This window comes from Lynx canadensis, chromosome B1, assembly GCF_007474595.2.
Source record: "Lynx canadensis isolate LIC74 chromosome B1, mLynCan4.pri.v2, whole genome shotgun sequence".
NCBI classification, from domain to species: domain Eukaryota; kingdom Metazoa; phylum Chordata; class Mammalia; order Carnivora; family Felidae; genus Lynx; species Lynx canadensis.
In genome coordinates, this window is record NC_044306.2 from 205773823 (window position 1) to 205791093 (window position 17271).

The following is a 17271-nucleotide window of genomic DNA, read 5'->3' on the forward strand; positions in this document are numbered from 1 at the left end:
TATGAACAGTCCATTCCCAGTGAGCCCACTCCACGGTCTGGATGCATTGCAGTTGGCTCAAACATTTCCTCACTAAAAGCCATCTGAGTCATTTCCAGTTTTTAGGTATCACAAATAAGGCTGTTGTGAACATTTGGGTACAGATTTTTGTGGAAAATAAGTTTTTATTTTCCTGGGATAAACTCTGAGAGTACAGCTGCCAGGTCATAAGATAACTGCTTATTGGTTTTATAAGACACTGCCAACCTGTTTTCCACAGTGGCTGTACCGTTTACATTCTTATCAGCAATGGATGAGTAACCGAGTTACCCACAACCTCACCAGCATTTGATGTCATTGTTTTTTATTTTAGCCATTCTGAGAAGTGTGTAGTGGTATCTCATCGTGGTTTTAAGAATTTTTTTAATATTTATTTATTTTTGAGAGAGAGAGAGAGAGAGAGAGCGCGCGCACCCCCCCCCCCACACACACACACACGAGTGGGGGAAGGGCAGAGAGAGAGGGAGACACAGAATCTGAGGCAGGCTCCAGGCTCTGAGCGGTCAGCACAGAACCTGACTTCGGGGCTCAAACTCATGAACCACGAGATCATGACCAGGGCCGACAGACGGACGCTTAACCAATTGAGCCACCCAGCCGTCCCCATTGTGTTTTTTTAATTGTGGTTTTAATTTGCATTTTCCTAATGACTAATGATGTTAGCCATTCATAATTATTTGCCATTTGTATTTCCTCTTCAGTGAAATGTCTCTTCATGTCTTTTGCTAATTGAACTTTCGCTTTGCTTTTTTACTGTTGGGTTTTGAGGGTTCTTTATATAGTCTAGATACCAGTCCTTTGTTGGATATGTGGTTTACAAATATTTTCTCCCACTCTATGTCTAAAAAACGCTTTGTTTGATTGTTTATTTATTTACTTTTCAGAGAGAGAGAGAGAGAGCATGCGAGAGCAAATGTGTGTGCTTGTGTGCAGGGGAGGGGCAGAGAGAAAGGGAGAGAAAGAGAATCCTAAGCAGGCTCTGCCCTTCCAGGAGCTGGAACTCATGAACTCAGGAGATCATGACCTGAGCCAAAATCAAGAAGATTCCAACGCTTACCCAACTGAATCACCCAGTCGCCCCTACAAAACTCTTTTGATAGGAATTGTATTAATCTTACGGATCAATCTGGGGAGAACTGACATTTTTACTATGTTGAGACTTCTGATCCATGAACATGGTACATCTCTCCCTTCTTTATAGGTCTTCACTGATTTCTTTCATTTGTGTTGCATAATTTTTAGCATACAAGTTCTGTGTACAGTTTGCTAAATTTATACCTTTTGACCTTAAAAATATAAGTCAATTATTTTACCAGCAAGAAAATGAGTTTACTTGAGAATAGCAAAGAATTGCAATTTGGGACAAGCAAGCTACGGCCAAAATCACAGGCTAGTCCAACAAACAAAGGAGAGGAATGTTATTTTAAAGAGAAGGAGGAAGTTGGGAGGGGTTGTTTTGAATTAAAGTCCACTGGAAAAAGACAAGAGTGTACAGTCATGACAGTTTCTCACTGGCTGAGTTGCAGGGGTGGTTAATTCCTTGCAGGAGATGCATCATGCGTATCTTTTCCTGTTGGGGCCTGTAACTGATGATTCTTTCCTGTTGACAATTCTTCTGTTAGGGTCTGTACTGGCAATTTCTGATATTGAATGGTACTGCATGAGAGCTCCCCCTTCTGGACTCCTGACTCCATTAAATTTTTTTTTTTTTTTTTTGAGAGACAGTGGAGGGGCAGAGAGAGAGAGAGAGAGAGAGAGAGAGACATAGAATCTGAAGCAGGCTTCAGGATCTGTGAGCTGCCAGCACAGAGCCCCACATGGGGCTTGAACCCATGAACCAGGAGATCATAACCTGAACTGCAGTCGGATGCTTAACCAACTGAGCCACCCAGGCACCCCACTGACTCCATTTTTATTGAGGTTTCCTTTTATTAATTTTTACCGACCCGGGGGGGAGGGTCTGTAAAATTTTTTAAAGATTAAAATTTTTAATTGTCCAAAGTAATTTTAAATGGTATTGTGTCTTTAATTTTAGTTTCCACATGTCCATCGTTGGTATGAAAAAATACGACTGCGACCTCACTGAGCTGCCTACTCCACGTAAGAGCCCTAAGGATGGGAGGAGGGGCCCTCTCAAGCTGAGCAGGAGGGTCACAGAGGTGGACAGGAATAGCATCTCGTCCATTCATGTCAGCCCCACAGAGATCACGGGCGACCTTAGGAAGAGTAGTATTTGGGGAGTAGAAGGGAAGATTTCCGAGGTGGACCTCTGGGTGAGGAGGAAGCTGGAGAGGAGGCCGGCCCACCACAAGCGTGTTCTGTGGGAGAGACAGCAGACATCCCCTCCCCTCTGCCTTGCAGCTCACGGTTCTCGCCCCACTCTGCCCCAGCTGTTTCCTCAGTTGCAAACTGCAGACAATAACCGGATGGGGGAGGCTGAGTGCCCCCAGGTCCCCAGGCCCTTTCCCTGGGCAGGCCAGGCTAGCCTTGGACCCTGCCTTCCTCCTGAGCAGCACCAACTCTGCCCAGTCCCCTGCTTCCTGCTCCCAACAAGGGCCCAATCTAATGCCCCGTCTGGATTCGAGGATCTTGGCAAACTGACCCCAGCCTCCTCTTCCACTGGCCTCCTGCCGCGCCCTGTAACTTGTCTGGACGGCAGCGATTGGGGTGGGGGGAAGTGTAGGGGACCCTTCCACAACCCCTTTCAGGAAATGCGGACCTCGTGCCGGGCAGGGTTACTTCCTGGGTGCCCTCTCCTGTACCCACCCGCGTGGGCGTGTCCGCCTTGCGACCGCACAGAGGCCGTGACCTCCTTCGCCCCGGCGAGGGGACTTTGTCCCTGTTTTTGTGGCAGAGACTTCCATCCTGGCCGACGGAGCTGGGTCCAACTTCATGACTGGTATCTTTCCCCCTGGGCGGAGCATCGACCGCCGTCCCTCGGGGCGGGGACTGACCCCGAGCGCCCGTCCCGCCCCGCCCCGCCCCGCGCGCCTGGCACCACCTTCCGGGGCGGTCCTGGCCCGGGCGCCGCGTTCCTCAACCCGCGCGGCGGGAGCGGCGGGCGATGGTCCTGCCCGCGGGGGACCGGCCGGGGGCCGACGTGACCCAGGCCCTGGGCGCGCTGTGGGACTACCGCGTCTACGCGCGTCGCTGGGTCTTTCTGCTGGTGCTCAGCCTTCTCAGCTTCTCCAACGCCACGGTAGGGGGTCTGGGGCCGCCTCCGTCTCCAATGTCCCGGTGCGGGGTTCTGGGGTCGCCTCCGTCTCCAATGCCCCGGTATGGGGGCCTGGGGTCGCCTCCGGGCGGGGGCGGGCGGCCCGAGCTGGGACCCCGCCTGAGTCGGCGCGCTTCGCACCTTCCAGTGTCCCGCTGCACCCAGGGCGGGGTCGGTGTGCACTATGGGACCGCTGGGAGTGGGGGCGCCGGCGACCTCAGCGCGCGGCCGTGGGACCAGAGGCCCTTCTCCCCGCTGTGGCTGCACAGGCAGTAAAGCTGGCATCTGTCCTCCAGGCGGCCCAGCCTGGGCCCTGTGACCTGTGGTGGTTTCGAAAGAGTCCCTCCATTCCTCAGGAGGAGGTGGGGGTCACTGTCATAGCTGGAGAGGGGTCTTCCTCCGGAACACCCAACGTCTGGCTACAGGCCTTCATGATCTGGCTCTTGCCCTCCCTCTCCAAACTCCCCACCCCAGTCTGCAAGGCAGGCAGGGCTCAGCCGCCTTGCTTACCTGTGCCCTGGAGCCTTCACTGGGTTTCTGAGTCGGTATGCGGGACCCTCACAGGGGGCCTTCCTTACCTGTGTGCACAGCCTCTCCACAGTTCCCCAGCTGGGGTCCCCAGTGACCCGTTACCTGTTCTAGAATGGTTACCACTGCTGGCAGTGACCCTGCCCTGGAAACCCACACAGAGCAGAGACCGGAGACCGGTTGAGCAGTGAGAACAGGGTTTACCACTTACAGGGGCTCAGCTCCCCAACCTGCTTCTCTCCAGCTCACCCCTGAGCCCTCAGCTGTTCTGTGCAGAGGTTTGGGCCCCTCTTTCCCTAGCCCGTCACGTACAGCGGGCTCAGTGGGGGTGAACTGAGTGTGGGCAGACACCTCAGGGAGGTGTCCAACCACTCTTGGATGTTATTCCAAACTGATCAGGGCCTTTTGCCTCTTTTCCTTGCTGACTGCGTGTGGAGAGCCAGCCCTGTGCTGGGACCAGGTGGCATCCATGGCCTGGGCTGAAGTCTGCTGTGACTCTGGAAACCTCTTTTCTCTACGGGACTCTGCACAGTGGCTTGTCGGCCAGGTGCTTCTAGCTGCTAGGAAGCCGGAGCTGGCTTTGGGCCCAGCGGTCTGAGGACACAGCCCCTAGAACTGCTCTGATGACTCTGAGAGGGGATGGGTATCATGAGTGGCCTTGAGAAGTCCCTTGGACACTGAGGCAGTATCCTGCTGCACGCTCCTTTGGTCCACAAATCGTTACGGAGCAAGCAGGACTCTCATCGGGAATTACGGTCCCTGCTCTGGTCACCACGATGAACACCGACCATGAGGCTAACCCCAGCCATGTCCCCTCGTGGACTTGTCTGCAGCCAGGTGACCACAGCTCCATGGTTCTGAGAGGGCAGTGTCAGAGGCAGGTGGAACAGTGTCTGGAGTGAGGTCTGGGTGGCCTCAGAGTGACCCAAGGAGATAGCCTCGTGGTCTGGGCAAGAGCCAGCACGTGGGGCATCTGTCAGCACACTCAAGGGATACAAGGAGGCACCCGGCAGGGCTGGAGTGGCCTGAAGGGAATTCTTGTATGCAGTGGAGATAAACTGTTGTCCCCATGTTGCCTTGCACAGTTTAGACCTGTCTCTGCCCTGCCAGCCACAAGCTTTGGGGAGGAGCAAGGAATGGGCTCGGCTCAGCAGGGCGGGTTTGGAGCACAGACCCCTCGGTTTGTCTTTGCTGGATCAGTTGGGCAGGAACAGGTCTTTTTCTGAACCTGGAAGATCTGTCCTCTGTTTTGTCCTAAAAAAGGGGGTGGAAAAGGAAGAAAAGGCAGCTGTTGCCCAAGTTCTCTGTCATGTGAGACTTTGTGGTCAATGTCTGTTTGGGTCAGCAAGCCTGGATCTCACTGGCCTCACCACGGAGGGTGTGGTCTGGGGCCAGCCCCTGCATTTCTGGGTCTCTCAGATTTGCAGTGATTGTGCACTTTGAATTGTGCTGCCCTTGTCTTTGGTCCATCCCTGGCCCATCTCCCCTCTCCCACCTGCAGTAATCCTTGGAGAGCCCCTCCTCCCCTCTTGCCTCACCCGTGCAGGGGTCTCAGCTCTGCCAGGAAGGTCAGTGGTCTTCCCCACTGACCCAGTCGAGCTTAAGGTCTTGCCTTAGGTCTGCTGGCCGAAGGTCTGTGGAGTTGAGTCCCAGCACTCGACAGCACCTACAGCTGGGAAATGTCACCTGTCAGGGAGGGCCTCGCGTCCCAAACACCTGGGTCTCCTGTAGGACAGGTGGGGCTGGCTTTGGGCAGGGCCAGCGCATAATCCAGGTGTTTCCACCTGGGACTCAATCACTGAGTTTGCAGACAAGCTAGAGATACCTTTTGGGCCCCTTTCTGCCCCCCCCCCCCCCCCCCGCCCTCCCGTGGAAACATCCCTTCAATGGCTGCAGGCCCACCCAGCCTCCTACCCTTATCCATCTGGGTATTCACCGCAGGCACCGAGTGTCCCCCCAGATGCGCTCCTCTGCCCAGCCAGTCTGGGCCATCTATACATCTGTGCGACTGGGGTGCCAGGATCCAGACCCCCTCTTCTACCCTGCCAGGCTCCAGTGCTGTCCAGGACCTGGTCTAGGCCTCCTCATGCCCATGCACTGTGTAGAGCTCCCCTTCCCCCTTCAGACATCTGCCTCTCACTGGCAGCCCTCTGGGCTTTCTCCTTAGAGGGTCAGTCTTGGTAGGGCTTACGGTCCCGCAGGCTCTGGCCGGATCTTCAGCCTCTGTCTCCCCCCCCCCCCCCACCGGACCGTGCCTGCAGGATGGTGCTGTTCTGCATCCCGGGCACACTGTCTGACCACCCCCCCAACCTGGTGCACTCCCTTGGAGGTGACTGGATGAAGACACTGGCCCTCACGGGATCGCCAGGCACTTTCTCTCCCTCAGACTGGCTGGCTGAGCCTGGGACAGTGGGTGGCTATGGTGTCCGTGGCACCTGCCCCGTGGGCTGACGCCAGCGTGTGTCCACAGCTGTGGCTCAGCTTCGCACCCGTGGCCGACATGATTGCCCACCACTTCCTCCTCTCCACCGAGCAGATCAACTGGCTTTCGCGAGTCTACCTCGTGGCGTCCATCCCGTCCGGTGTGGTGGCCATCTGGGTTCTGGATTCTGTTGGGCTCCGCTGGGCAGTGAGTCAGACCCCACGTGAGGGTCAGCTCTTGAATGGGGCAGGGTCCTCGAGTGAGGGCTCGAGAGCCATTGCTTCCTCTCTGGGGATCTCCAGGCAGAGCCACTGGGGTGGCAGGGCGGAGGGCAGGGTGCTGGGCCGGGAGTCCGGGCTGGCCAGGCAGCGCTCCAACCCCATCCCTGCAGACCATCGTGTGCGCATGGCTGAACTTTGCCGGGAGCGTGTTCCGAACCTTGCCCTTCATGGTCGGCGGGATCCAGGACCCATTTGCCTTCCTCATGGGTGGGCAGAGCCTCTGTGCCCTGGCCCAGAGCCTGGTCGTCTTCTCTCCGGCCAAGCTGGCTGCCTTGTGGTTCCCCGAGCACCAGCGAGCCACGGCCAACATGATTGGCACCATGTGTGAGTGGCGGGGGGTGAGGCTGATGGTCTCCCGCGGCTTAGTGAGAGGGTCCTGCCACCTCTGTGCTCCCAGCTCTCAGAGAGCAAAGGGCTCTGCCTGTGGGCTGGGGACCAGGCCTGGCCACGGCTGAGCTGACATGTGTCTCCATCTGTCCATCCAGCAAACCCCCTGGGCATCCTGGTGGCCAACCTGCTGTCACCTGCCCTGGTGAAGAAGGAGGAGGACATCCCCATGATGGTGAGGGAGCTCATGAGGTACAGGCACACGCGTGTGCCTTTGTGTGCGGTGTGTGTGTGTGGGCATGATGGGCTCGCGTGTGCACACACGTGTGTACGTGAGTGTTTGTGTGGAATGTGTGCACGAGCCAGTGTGAGTATGCACCTGCCCCTCCCTGTGGCCACACCAGCAAGTGGCCCCGGTGCACGCGGGATTTCTCCACATGTGCGAGTCCTAGGCACCTCGTCAGACACAGCTCTAGGGACCAGGATGTTGGTTTCCTTGGTGGGGAGAGGCCTTTGGTGAGCTGAGGGGCTGACTGGAGCAGGAGGCAGTGTTTATGGGGCAGGCCGGAGAGGGAGACGAGGGACCAACAAAGGCCCTGAGGTGGATGTGAGGTTGAGGGGTAGGGGTTGCAGCCAGAGGCCAGCGTGTCTGCCGTGGAGGGAAGGGTCAGCCAGGTGGTAGGTGGTTGCCATTGATGTGATGGAAACCCCGGGGGTGTCTAGGGGGAGAGCGATTCAACCTGGCCCAAAGACTCGGGGAGCCAAAGACACGGTTGCAGCGTCCAGGCGGGGCGTTGGGACTTCGGTTGGGTGGGGCGGGGGAGGGTAGCTCAGGCCAGGTTGGGAGAGGCGAGGGGCTTCCAGCTGTGCAGCCAGGTAAGTGTTGGGGTCATTCACAAAGGCAGGAAGGAAGGTTCAGTTGGCAGGCGGATGGGTGAGTCTGGGGCTAAGGTTGTCACCGAGGAAGTCTCTCTGTGTGACATTTCGAAAGCCAGGGCTCCGGATGAAGCAAAGCCGAGCAGACCCCCAGGCTTGCCTTTGTCTGCCTAGGGATGGCCGGTGGGGGTGGCTAGCAAGGGGGGGCCGTGTGCCACCTGGTGCCCAGAGCGGCGGACGTGAAGCCCTCGTGTGCATGTGCACGTGTTTGCGAGGGCCTGCGCACACACACATACTCGTGTGCTCGCAGACACACTTGCACACGCACGCACACTCACGTGCACCCTCTCCCCAGCTGGGCATCTATATCATCCCTGCCGGCATCACCTGCCTGCTGGCCACCGCCTGCCTCTTGGAGAGCGTGCCCCCCACCCCACCCTCCGCCAGGGCCATCCACTCCACCTCAGAGAAGTTCCTGGATGGGCTGAAGCTGGTCGGTGCCGTGGGATCCCGGGCTGGGGTCATCGGGGTGGGGAGGAGCTGAGGAGGGAAGGGGGTCAGGACAGGCCCTGTTGGAGCCTCTGCATGTCCTGCGGGAGCTCCTGTGCTGAGCGGCGCCTTCTCCCCCAGCTCTTGTGTAACAGAGCCTATGTCGTCCTGGCCGTGTGTTTCGGGGGCGGCATCGGCATCTTCTCCAGCTTCTCGGCCCTCCTGGAGCAGGTCCTTTGTGTGAGGGGCTACTCCAACGTGAGTGCTGCCCCACCCTGACCCTTTCTCCTGCTCAAGGGTGGGGCTTGGGGGCCATTACTGTCACCCTGAAGGCCGTCTGCCTCTGCCTCCGTCAGGTGGCCCAGGACCTCCCCCAGTGCTGCATTTCCACACCTAGACAGGGTAACCTCCTGTTGTGGGTGGTATTGAGATGCCGTGTGTGAAAAGTTGTGTCAGGTGCCAAATACAGTCTGAGGATGAGTGGTGGCCCTGAGGAGGGGATGGTGGCGGTGCCCATGTGGCCTGGGATTTTGTGTGTGCTTTCCGCTATCTTTCCCAGTGTCCCACCCAGGATGGCTTCAACCCTGAAGGGCCGAAGGGTCCTCTTCTGATATTTGGAGACTGGAAAGGCCTTGCTCTGCTCATAGCATCTCTGGCCATGCCCTCCCCCGTCTGGCATCAGCCCTGGGTGTGGGATTCAGGCCTGGCATGTTCCCAACTCATGAGGGGCCCGTGGGCACTGAAGGGTGGCTACAGCAACCAGGCCCTTGCCTTTAGCAACTGTTGAGTTCCCGGGGCATGGCGACACAGGAAAGCGGCGCCTCCAGTGGAGGACATGCTACCCCTCGCTCATAGCTGATCCTACAGCTGAGCCTTCCCTCTCACCCTGCCATGGGCCTCTTGGTGATGGTGTGTGTCTTGAAGGTGAGTGCCTCCTCCTGGGGCCCCGGTGTCACTGTGCCCCAATGATGGGGTGCCCTCCACCCCCTCTTCCCCTCCAGGAATTCATAGGCCTTTGCGGGGCTCTCTTCATTGTGTTTGGGGTCCTGGGGGCCCTGGTTCTCAGCCTGTATGTGGACCGGACCAAGCTCTTCACCGAAGCTGTCAAGATTGGCTTCTGTCTGACCTCCGTGGTCTGTGTGGCCTTTGCTCTGGTGAGAGTCCCCTCGAACCAAGACTACCCTACAGTGGTGGGAGTGGGGTGCTCTGGGGCAGGGCAGCTGGCAACTGGGTCAAAGCAGAAATTTCGACCTTCTGCCCACTGGAGTGGTCCCTGGGTGGGATGAGCTCCCCGGTCCCCTGACCCTGTCTCCCGCTTAGCTCAGACAGGGTGCTGGTACAGGGCCTGGCTGGGTCTGGGTGTCCCATCCCTCTGTGTGGCTCACTGCCCCCTAGGTGTCTCAGCTGCAGGGACAGACCCTCGCGCTGGCTGCCATCTGCTCACTGCTTGGCCTCTTCGGTTTCGCGGTGGCACCCATTGCCATGGAGCTGGCCGTTGAGTGCTCCTTCCCTGTGGGTGAGGGTGCGGCTGCGGGCCTGATCTTCGTGCTGGGGTGAGTGTCGGTCCCTCTGCCACTTCCCTGGGACCCCAGAGACCCTCCCCTCACCCCACTCCAGGCTACACAGTGGGTCACCTGCACGTTCTGAGCTGCGTGCAGTCCTAGGCTGGCTGCTGGGGTCCACGCTGACCGGAACAGCACGCTGCCCTCAGAATGACCGACGGCACTGAGAGCAGTGAGCGGTGCCTGGGGCAGGGCTGAAGGCCTCGTGGCTGTCTAGGCAGGCCGAGGGCGTGCTCATCATGGTCCTGCTGACTGCCCTGACCGTGCGCCGTGCGGAGCCGTCTGTTTCCACCTGCCAGGATGGCCAGGGCCCACTGGACTGGCAGGGTGAGTGCCCCGGCCTGCATGGGACCTCAGGGCCTAGCCCCCCCACCTCCGGCCCTGGAAACTCCCTTCCACGGGCCCCTTCCTCTCGGCACCTTTTGCTCTCCTTGGCACGTGCAGGGCACGCACAGGGCTAGGGCGGGGTAGAGTTGGAGGGCAACAAGGCCGACCTTTCCCCACCAAGGCTTAGGATGGTGGGAGCAGCCCTGAGGCCCTGATGAAAGCTCAACTTTTAAGCCCACGTGAGTTGTTTAAAAATGAGATCAGGGAAAGAGAGAGCGAGGCAAAGAGAGGAAAGAGAGAGAGAGAGACAGGGGTGAGGATGGCCACGTCCAGGGACCCCATGCCGTCGACCTTGGATCTCACCACACCTGGGTCTGTGAACATGCCCTCAGGGCCCGTTGGATGCTGGGCAAGATCTGTTTCCAGGTCACTCTCTGGTCGTGGCCAGTGGGGCCCGCGGGGGCTCTGCCAGCCGTGTGGCTACTCTGGGTCCCGTGTGGGGAGCTTGGCTGCTTGGGCGAGCCTCAGAACAGAGCTGGGTTGTGTCTCCCCAGTGTCCATGCTGCTGATGGCTGGCCTCTGCACCCTCTTCAGCTGCTTCCTGGTTCTCTTCTTCCACACACCATACCGGCGCCTCCAGGCTGAGGCCAGTGCGAGCTGCTCCATCCAGGAGGACATGTCCCCTGCGACCGTGGACCGCGAACCCCACCCGGCAGCCACCCCCTGAGGCATCCACACGACCTCCGGCACTGGCGCCCTAGGAAGCTCGGGGCCACTCATCCCTAGAGCTGTTCTCCTGCCCCCGCCTTCTTGTTCCTGGGAGCCCTGAGCCCCTGGAACCCTCAGGACTTGCAGAGATGTCACAAGGGTCCCTGACGAGATCTGGAAGCTAAGAGAGCAGTTAGTGATCAAGAAGTGGTTCTGGGGACATGAAGGGGAGGCCAGGAGAGACAGGCTTTGGTCACAGGGTGACAGCTTCATGCAGGTGCCGGGGGGACTTGGGGCAAGGCAGGGTGGCCCAGAGAGGACCCTGTGGCTGTGGCAAGAACTGCTGGTGCCGTGCGACAAGCAGACACCCCAGTGGCCAGGCCAGACCCAGGGTGGCTGGTGCTGGAGCAGCGTATGGGAGTGGACCCAGCAAGAGAGACAAGAGCCGAGGGGGACGTGGAGGGATTGGGGGCCCTGGGGGCCCCTAGCATGACCGAGTCTGGAGTCGACCGTTGTGAGAAAGGCCGTGTTTGGGGGATCCCAACCCGTAGCTTTACTCAACCTCTGCTGACCACTGAGTGGCCTAACGCCCTGGGATGAGTGCTAGCACAGCGTGGGGGTGGGGGGCAGGCTGGGTGGGGAGGGGAAGCAGAGGGAGGACCCCACAGGCAGATGCTCCCACCCCAGCAGGCCGTTCCCCTCCAGACTCTCCTAGTTCCAAGCAAACACTCCCACCCACAGTGGACCCTCCCCACACTCTCCCTGCCAAGGCAGACACTTCCCCCGCCCAGGCGGAAGTTCCCCACCTGCAGACTGTCCCACCCCCAGGTGACGCGTCCTCCTCTCCCTCTGCAGACACCGGCAGGCAGGTTTGTGGGTTCATGTTTATTGAACTGGCTGCAGCCCAGGTGGGGACGGGGCCATGCCCCTCACTCCTCCTTCTCCTCCCCGTGGGTGAGCACGTAGCTCAGTGCCTTGTAGTCCAGGTTGCCTGCAGCATCGATGGTGGCAAACTGGAACATCTGGTCGACCTGCAAGCCCGGGTGGTGTGGGGGCGGGTCAGGCCCGGGAGGAGGCGAAGGAGCAAAATGGTCCACTGAATTACAGGCAACTCACTCCAGCCAGCTCCCAGTGTTGTTTTTGCTTGTGGGGAGCCAGGGGTGGGACCAGGGCCCAGCCACTGGGTGTCCTGCCCACCCTGATGGTGCAGCTTCTGGAGGCCCAGGGAGTATCCCCCCTGGAGCCCAGAGGGCCACACTGGAGCTGCACGGAGGGCCACGGGGGAGGGGGTGGGGTGGGGGCGGAGTGGACCGTTACCTCTTCAGCGGTCATCTTGTCTGCCTGAGACATCAACAGCCGCTTGATGCTGAGGACGAGGAGGGAGAAGCCAAATTAGGCTGCTCTGAAGAAAGGGACCATCACCAGAAGAACCGGAGGGGTGGCCCCAGGGGTGCCGCGTGACTTGGCTCTTCTGTGTGGGATGCCTCAAGGGGGGGACGCTCACCCTCTAGTCCCACCCACTCACAGTGCAGGTGTCTTTTGGAAGCCTGGCTCTAGGGGGAGTCCTAGGCACCGGGGAGTGGTCACTGGGAGTCCTTCCTGACACTCAGGGGTCACTACCCCTTGTGGGGGGCTCCACCTGCAGGGAGGAGACTGAGGAGGGATTAGAGGCGAGTGCCTGGCACACCAAATGTGCCCACTCCCAGTGCTTGGCTGATGTAGCCCTCAAAGGGGGTTGAAGACCCAGTGATCGTACAAGTGGCATGACCAGCTGGGTTACTGGGTGCCCCCGCCTTGGTGTGGGTAGGACTGGTTTTGCCCTCAGTTACCCTGAGGGACTTGGGACCTTGGGGCAGGCAGCCCAACACCTGGACCCTGGGGCGGGGTGGGGGGGGGGCTTGGCGCCCCTCAGGAGAGATGCCCAGGTTGGGGGGGGGGGCTTGGTGCCCCTCAGGGGAGACACCCAGGCGTTTGTGACCAAACTCACTAGTCCTTGTTGATGCTGCCTTTGCCTTCAGGATCCAGCATCTTGAAGGCATTCAGGATGGTCTCTTCGGCATCCGTACCTGCCCACAAAAGGCCTTGAACCAGGGGCTTTTAGGGCTCCAGTCCTGCTCTGGGCCATCCCAGAGCCTTCCCACCTCCAGCTCCTGAGCGCCTGGGAGACTCTGCAGCTCCCACCCTGAGGGGACTGTTCTGGGGTCCCTGGAGTTCTACCCACCCTGAGGGGACTGTTCTGGGGGTCCCTAGAGTTCTACCCAGGCCCAGAGGTGGAGCGAGTGCTCAGCGAGTGAGGGACAGAGGCTGTCGCCAGTAGGCAGATGGGAGGTAGGCTGGGCGTGTGGCCCACAGATGTGGGTACCAGAATGCTAGGCTTTTCATCAAATTGGAAAATTTGGATTTTTATGTGAAATGCCTGGGTTTGTAAGTGTTAGGAGCTAACGAAATACAGATGGCTTTGGCAGACTGGCCTGAAGGCTGCCCCTGGCCAGGGAGAAGCCTGGCTCCATGGTGCTCCCCACCCCATGGTTCTCACCCGTCAGCTTCGCCCCAAACATATTCAGGAACATGGTGAAGTTGATGGGTCCCGAGGCCTCCTTGAGCATGGCATCCAACTCATCATCCTTGACGTTGGTTTTGCCTGTCGCCAATACAAGACCGGGGATGCCGGGTAGGAATGTCACGCTCACCCTGGCTGTTCTTGTTGTTGATGTGTCTGCTGTCCCCACTGGCCTCCCAACTCCATCATTCTCCAGGTGACCCCAGAATCAAGTTGGGAGACCAGAAGGAGGGCAGTGAGCAGATGGGGGGGACACTTGGCCCAAGTGTGGTGGGGTACAGGTTCTGCACGTCGGCATAACCCCAAAACCTGAGCCCCGGGGAGATGGACTGCTGAGGAGGAGGAAGAGGCCACGCATGGGGTCCAGGGAGACTGTGATCTTACCTGGGTGTAAGGGGGCCCAGAGGAAAGAAACCTACCTGTCCTCCCCTGGGACTGCCTCAGGCTGAGAACATGGCCCCAGATGGGAAGTTGAGGGGGAAAGGGCCAGTCTTTGGCTCTTCAGAGGAGCATAAGTTGGCTCTACATTCTCTCCCGGGTCTGTTTCCGGGCTTCCTTAGCATGCCTGGGGGCAGGAGGGCAAGCCTCCCCATGCAGTGGTGTCTCTCTGGGAGGTTAGCCCTTCCCTGGAGCTTTGGTCCCAACCCCCCCCCCATCCATGATGCCTGTGCTTGGGCATCTAGTGATGCCCTGGCCAAACCAGAGAGGGATTTCTCCCCCAGGGGAGACCCGGCCCACCTCCTCATGGCCCATGGGACGTGGGATGTCAGGTCAGGCTGTAGGGCCCAAGTGTAGAGCAAGGCTCTCCAGGGCTGGAGGACATTCTGAGGTGGGGTGTGGCGGGGTTCTGCCCCACGGCACATACCCAGGGAGGCATAGGTGTCCTTCAGATCCTCCTTGTCAATAAAGCCATCTCGGTTCTGATCCATCAGCGTGAATGCCTGAAACCGGAGCCAGGGTCGCTAGGTTGCCAGGCCAGCCACACCATGTCAGGACAGGCATCTACTCTCACTGGCTCTGGAGCGAGGCTCACATAGGGTCTTTGGGTCACCTGCCTTATGATTCCCAGGGGGCCCCTGAGTCAGGAGCTTCTGGGTGGAGGGGACCTGGGACAAGAGCAAAGCCTCACCTCCTTGAACTCCTGGATCTGGGTCTGCTCAAAGTTGGAAAAGACGTTCGATGATGCTCTCTGGGCCCGAAGGCCCCCCCCTTCCTTCTTCTTGGTCTTCCTGCTGGCCTAATGTGAGGACAGCAAGGCTGAGGGCCCTCCAGGCTGGCATTTTGGAAGGCAAGGCAGAGGACGCAGGGACTGTAGCACCAGGGGCTCCAGGGGAACCCCAAGCCCGGGTCCCTGGGCTGGGATGGCTGTAGGCGCCCGGTGTGGGTGTGAGGAGCCCTGACAGCACAGCACCTGCAGCTCATCTCGAGCTTTGCCCTGCCATCCAGCCAGGAGGAACCAGCTGGGCCTGAATACCCAAGGAGCGGATGGGTTGTGCCGGTGGCCAGCAAGTGGGTGGGGCTGTTCTCGGGACCCTGCCAGGGTGAAGGCCAGGGCCCTCGTCTCTCAGCCCCAGACCTGCATGGAGACGGCCACGGAGCACAGATTTCCTCCCCACTGCACACACCCTCACACACGTAAACAGACTCAACTGGTGTGCGCACACACACACACCACACGCTTGTGCAGGTGACGCAAGTGTACATAGTCACAATCGCACACTGTGCATAAACACACACACACTCACACTCGCTCCTGCCCCAGTGGCCTGCGGGCCACACTCACCATGCCTAGGTCTGCCTGATGCGATGGTCTGTGCCCTCCCTGCCTAGGTCGCCTGTCTTAAGCTCCTACCCAGTCCCCCAGGACACTTCGGGCTCCGGCTGCCGCTCCCTACAAGGGCAGGCGCAGGGCTACCCTGGGGACTGGACAACTGCAGAGTGAGCTTTGGCAGCTGGCGGGTGACTCAGATGCCCATCCTGCCCTGCCCAGCAGGGCCCCCAGGTTTCCAGGCACCTCCCCACTGCCCCTCACCCAGAAGCTTTTGTTCTCCTGTTTTCTGTACATCTCCAGGGCCACCTACATGTGGACCAAAGACCCGGGAGCTATGGGAACTAGAGGAAAGAGCACCTTTCCCAGATTTGCACAAAGTTACTGTGAGTGGCCTTGGGGGCTGGTCACCATGCACTCCTCGAGCATGTTGTGTGCACCCTCACCTATCTGCCTCGGTGGCAGATAAGTCCCAGGGCCCCGTCCCCATGGCAGGGAACTCCTTGCCTGGAACACAGTGGGGATAGCATTTCTGGGATGAAGGGCCATCCACATGGGCTGGGCCCTGGGCCATTACTCGGGCAAGTTTCCCCCCTACATCGGGGCCCAGCAGGCAGAAGCTGGGGAGGGCACACAGGTGCCTGTGAATGGTGCCAGGTACCAAGGTCACCGCAGAATCAGGGGCTGGATGTCCTGGTCCTGGGTTGAGGGGAGTGAAGGTCAGGGGTGGGAAAAGACGGGGGTGGGGTCTGTAGGCTGAGCAGGAGGAGGGCGCTTGGTGGCCGAATGAAGTGGGCAGGCAGGATTCTGCAGCTCCACACCTGGGGAACAAGCCCTCAGAGCCCCTGTGCCTGCACCTGGTAGGGAAGCATCAGCTGCAGCCAGTCTGCAGGTGCGTCTGGGAACCACATCACATGTGAGTGCCACTGTAGCAGGGGTCGTGCCCCTTGGGGCACACACCTTCCATCACGTGACACCCCTGAGGCGATCCCAGGGGCAGCTCACTGTTGGTCTCCACTAAGTATGAGACAACAGACACTGCGCAGAACCTAGGGAGGCGTGACATGCCTGGGGGGACTTGGGGGGCTTCCTGGGGTTCTGCCTGGAGGACTCCCAGAGGGACAACCTGTCACTAATGTGGGAGACCCAGGCAGGGCTGCACTCTCAGCTGGGCAGGGTCTGACCGTGATGCCTGGGGAGACCCTAGCAGGGCTGCGGGAGTGGGGACCACTGCAACGAGAAGGGAAGGCATGTAGGATCTGTGCTCAGAAGGCCCCTGATGTGAGGAAGGCCAGAAGACACTGGCAGGGACCCTGGGGAGGTTTCCTGGGCTGGTAGCACTAAAGATAGCCGTGGAGTCTGGCTCCTGGGAGAATATCGGGATTCAACATGGACAGCTGGCCCTGACAGGTGCAGGGGCATCAGCAGGCGGTCCCAGTGTTCTGAGCCAGGTGGGAGCCCCCTCAGCCTTCAGGAAGGGCCCTGGGCCAAAGGAAGTCTCCCTCAGCTTTAGGGGTCTTCCCTGGGCAGCCATGTACATAGGGCACGTGTGCCTGTGTGTGCCCTCCACTGGTCCCCTCCCCGTCTCCCCCGCCCCACTAGAAGCTACTGGTATGTGCTCCCTACCAGCACTCTGGCCTCATCTTCAGCCCAAGAGACATTTATTTTTGATTCTGGAAGCAGGAGTTGCTGAGGAGTCCTGTTTATTTTAAAATCCAGGGAAGGGAAAACACACTCATCACCCGAGGTCATCCGCCTAGCTGCTCAAGGGGGTAGGGGGTGTGCACTCTGGATTGCCGCATGGCATGTTGGTGAAAGAGGGTTATTTTGTGCCTTGTGGGGTCAACATGTGCGTACAGTCTCCTCAGGGAGCAATGAGGGGGCTTGGGAAGGCCCTCCCCCCACCCCAGGCCGGGCAGAAGCACCAGTGGAGGCATCAGGCAGAGGTCTCAGAGTCCTTAGAGAAGAGCCTGGTGACCCTGTAGGATGGGCCTCCTTATTCCCACCGCCATCCCAGGAAACAGCGCAGGTGATTTTCCAATTTCTCGGCTGGAGTCCCAGAGCCAGGACTCCAGAGCAAGCTGCCGAGCCAGAAGGGCCTCCCTCCATGCAGATTTACTGAGCACCTGCTTTGTGCCCTGGAGTTTTAGCCTCTGCATTCCATTCTCTT

The 17271-nt window shown here is 59.2% G+C and overlaps 2 protein-coding genes across 6 annotated transcripts; one reads left to right on the forward strand and one right to left on the reverse strand.

The window, feature by feature from the left end:
• Window positions 1-2858: 2858 nt before the first annotated feature.
• Window positions 2859-11897, forward strand: SLC49A3 (solute carrier family 49 member 3). 5 transcript variants are annotated; one of them, XM_030314429.1, is made up of 10 exons: window positions 3064-3238; window positions 6252-6410; window positions 6595-6808; window positions 6970-7046; window positions 8043-8180; window positions 8318-8434; window positions 9178-9330; window positions 9572-9729; window positions 9956-10065; window positions 10660-11897. In XM_030314429.1, exons 1-10 carry the CDS (start codon window positions 3104-3106, stop codon window positions 10824-10826), a joined length of 1428 nt encoding a protein of 475 aa, XP_030170289.1. In that variant the 5' UTR covers window positions 3064-3103; the 3' UTR covers window positions 10827-11897. The 5 variants fall into 5 exon arrangements, with proteins under 5 accessions (XP_030170292.1, XP_030170289.1, XP_030170291.1 ...); XM_030314428.1 differs by having other exon boundaries at window positions 3066-3238; window positions 10620-11897; XM_030314432.1 differs by lacking the exon at window positions 6595-6808 and having other exon boundaries at window positions 2859-3238; window positions 10620-11897.
• MYL5 (myosin light chain 5) lies at window positions 11697-15675 on the reverse strand. Its single transcript, XM_030314521.1, has 8 exons — window positions 15548-15675; window positions 14745-14799; window positions 14463-14570; window positions 14199-14274; window positions 13310-13414; window positions 12761-12839; window positions 12091-12139; window positions 11697-11804 (listed from the first exon to the last, which is right to left on the reverse strand). The coding sequence occupies exons 1-8, from the start codon at window positions 15673-15675 to the stop codon at window positions 11703-11705; spliced, it is 702 nt and encodes a 233-aa protein (XP_030170381.1). The 3' UTR covers window positions 11697-11702.
• Between the last annotated feature and the right edge of the window lie 1596 nt (window positions 15676-17271).

Coding starts and splice junctions, on each gene's coding strand:
- MYL5 (XM_030314521.1), bottom strand. CDS start 15,675: ATGGCCCAGGGCCCAGCCCATGTGGATGGCCCTTCATCCCAGAAATGC. Junction 14,800..15,547: donor TCTGCCACCGAGGCAGATAG/GTGAGGGTGCAC, acceptor TTGGGTATTCAG/GCCCAGCTGGTTCCTCCTGG. Junction 12,140..12,760: donor GGCAGCATCAACAAGGACTA/GTGAGTTTGGTC, acceptor CCTCGTCCTCAG/CATCAAGCGGCTGTTGATGT.
- SLC49A3 (XM_030314428.1), top strand. CDS start 3,104: ATGGTCCTGCCCGCGGGGGACCGGCCGGGGGCCGACGTGACCCAGGCC. Junction 7,047..8,042: donor AGGAGGACATCCCCATGATG/GTGAGGGAGCTC, acceptor CCCTCTCCCCAG/CTGGGCATCTATATCATCCC. Junction 9,730..9,955: donor GGCCTGATCTTCGTGCTGGG/GTGAGTGTCGGT, acceptor GTGGCTGTCTAG/GCAGGCCGAGGGCGTGCTCA.